The following is a 1,854-nucleotide window of genomic DNA, read 5'->3' as shown; positions in this document are numbered from 1 at the left end:
AGGATATAGTTACTTCTGAATTCGAAGACAGGATCAAAGTAGAATCCGTTATTGACTTGATACCTAGTGAAGTCACCAAGCGAATAATCTCTCGAAATAATGTGGTTATATATAATATACCTGACAAAGTTGCCATTAAGACTGTAAGAAACTCGATACTAAAGGCAGTTAATCTCCAGGACAATCCATGCCAATGTATCCGACTTAACAAAAAGCATCAAAAATACTCGTGCCCTATCGTGTTTAGATTTGATTCCCATTTATTAGCGGAACGTTTGAAAGAATCTGAACAGCTAGTCTGTGCGCATACGAAGTTTAAAAACGCTCGTATAGTCTCAGACAAAACCACCAATCAAAGACTAACACAAAAGCGTACCATGAACGAAAATAACATTGTTGAGGTCACAACAAATGTGATCGCGCCAGACGCTGAGCCCACTGGTACAGCTAATCTATCTCATGTTAGTCAGTGTACTGATATACCAATGCAGTGTGCTAGTTTGCCTCTCATACTCATAGTGGCCCTAGATAACCAGGACATATCTGATGTAGACTCTAATGTCATTCTTTCCAGTGTAATATCGGAAGCCAAGGATCGAACACCTGATTCTATTGTGAAGGCTCATAAAAACACTGCTAAACCTAAAAAGAATATACCAATTAAGAAGAAAGTAAATAAAAAACCTTCTGGTTCTAGACCGAATACCAAAAATATTTCAACGGCCTTACCAAACAAAAGTTTAATTTCTGAAACCATGCTTAACCCTACTCACCGTAAGGGAGGTTATAAGGACACATTTCGTTCAAACGTTACACGAGACGGCCACTACAACCATCATGTAAGCAGGCCTACTATTAGACAGACGGCAATGAACCAACGTGCCGCATGGTTTCCCCCAAATGTTATAAATAATAAACCTGCAAGATGTAACTCTTATCATCACTCTTGCAGTGGGGAAGATGGTATACTAGGTTATGCACCATCAACGCAACCCCAACATACAGGCACCTGTCTTAATTGTCCACCAAAACAAGTACAACCTTACCAAAATAAGGATTTTTTTTCGGCCTCCAGAGATCCCTTGTTCCACTAGCACTACAATTCGCTCATGCTATAGCCCATGCGATCCGGAAAACACATTAAACCATAGTCCAGGCATAGCTAGAACTCATACCTTCGATAAGGATGCTCTCGGTTTTTTTACACTACACACTCCCTTTTTAAACTTATTACTCATTAACGCACGTTCACTTCTGAACAAAATCTCAGTCTTGAGAACCTTAGCCTTTCTAGCCAAGCCTTCTTTTATACTTATCACTGAAACGTGGTGTTATCCAGCAGTGGCCGATTCCGAATTAAATATCCAAAACTATCGACTCTATCGCTGTGACAGAGAAACTAAGCGAGGAGGCGGTTGTCTTATATTTGCTTAGGATACCTTAACAACTAATGAAGTTGAAGATAGTATCTTGAATAGTTTACCAGAATCGATCTGGGCATCAATCAATACCCTAAACCATAGTCTACTCCTACGTTGTATATATAGAGCTCCTGATAGTACTGATAATTTGAATGATCGTATAATCAATGCATTTATACACGCATCTACTCTAAACTTCAGTGCTAAGATTATCACTGGTGATTTCAATTATCCTGGGATTAACTGGAGTACCGGTAGCTGTCAGTCTAGCAATGATGAATTTTTATCAATCCTTAATCTGTACTGCTGGTCACAGTGGGTTCGTACCCCAACAAGGGGTGATAATACACTCGATCTAATATTTAGTAGAGATATCATTCCCCTATCTGTACAAGTATACAACGAGTTTGAAAGCAGTGATCATAGGATAGTA

General features: G+C 39.2%; 1 protein-coding gene across 1 annotated transcript; it reads left to right on the top strand.

Annotated features, from left to right (window-relative positions):
* Positions 1-545: 545 nt before the first annotated feature.
* Smp_184370 (hypothetical protein) lies at positions 546-1,035 on the top strand (the record flags this gene model as incomplete). The annotated part of the gene is made up of 1 exon (XM_018792450.1): positions 546-1,035. A coding segment is annotated over one exon (490 nt), but the record flags the coding sequence as incomplete, so codon positions are not given.
* Positions 1,036-1,854: the final 819 nt, after the last annotated feature.

The sequence above is a fragment of the Schistosoma mansoni genome (assembly GCF_000237925.1).
Source record: "Schistosoma mansoni, WGS project CABG00000000 data, supercontig 0276, strain Puerto Rico, whole genome shotgun sequence".
In the NCBI taxonomy this organism is placed as follows: domain Eukaryota; kingdom Metazoa; phylum Platyhelminthes; class Trematoda; order Strigeidida; family Schistosomatidae; genus Schistosoma; species Schistosoma mansoni.
This window is presented reverse-complemented; position numbering and strand designations above follow the sequence as displayed.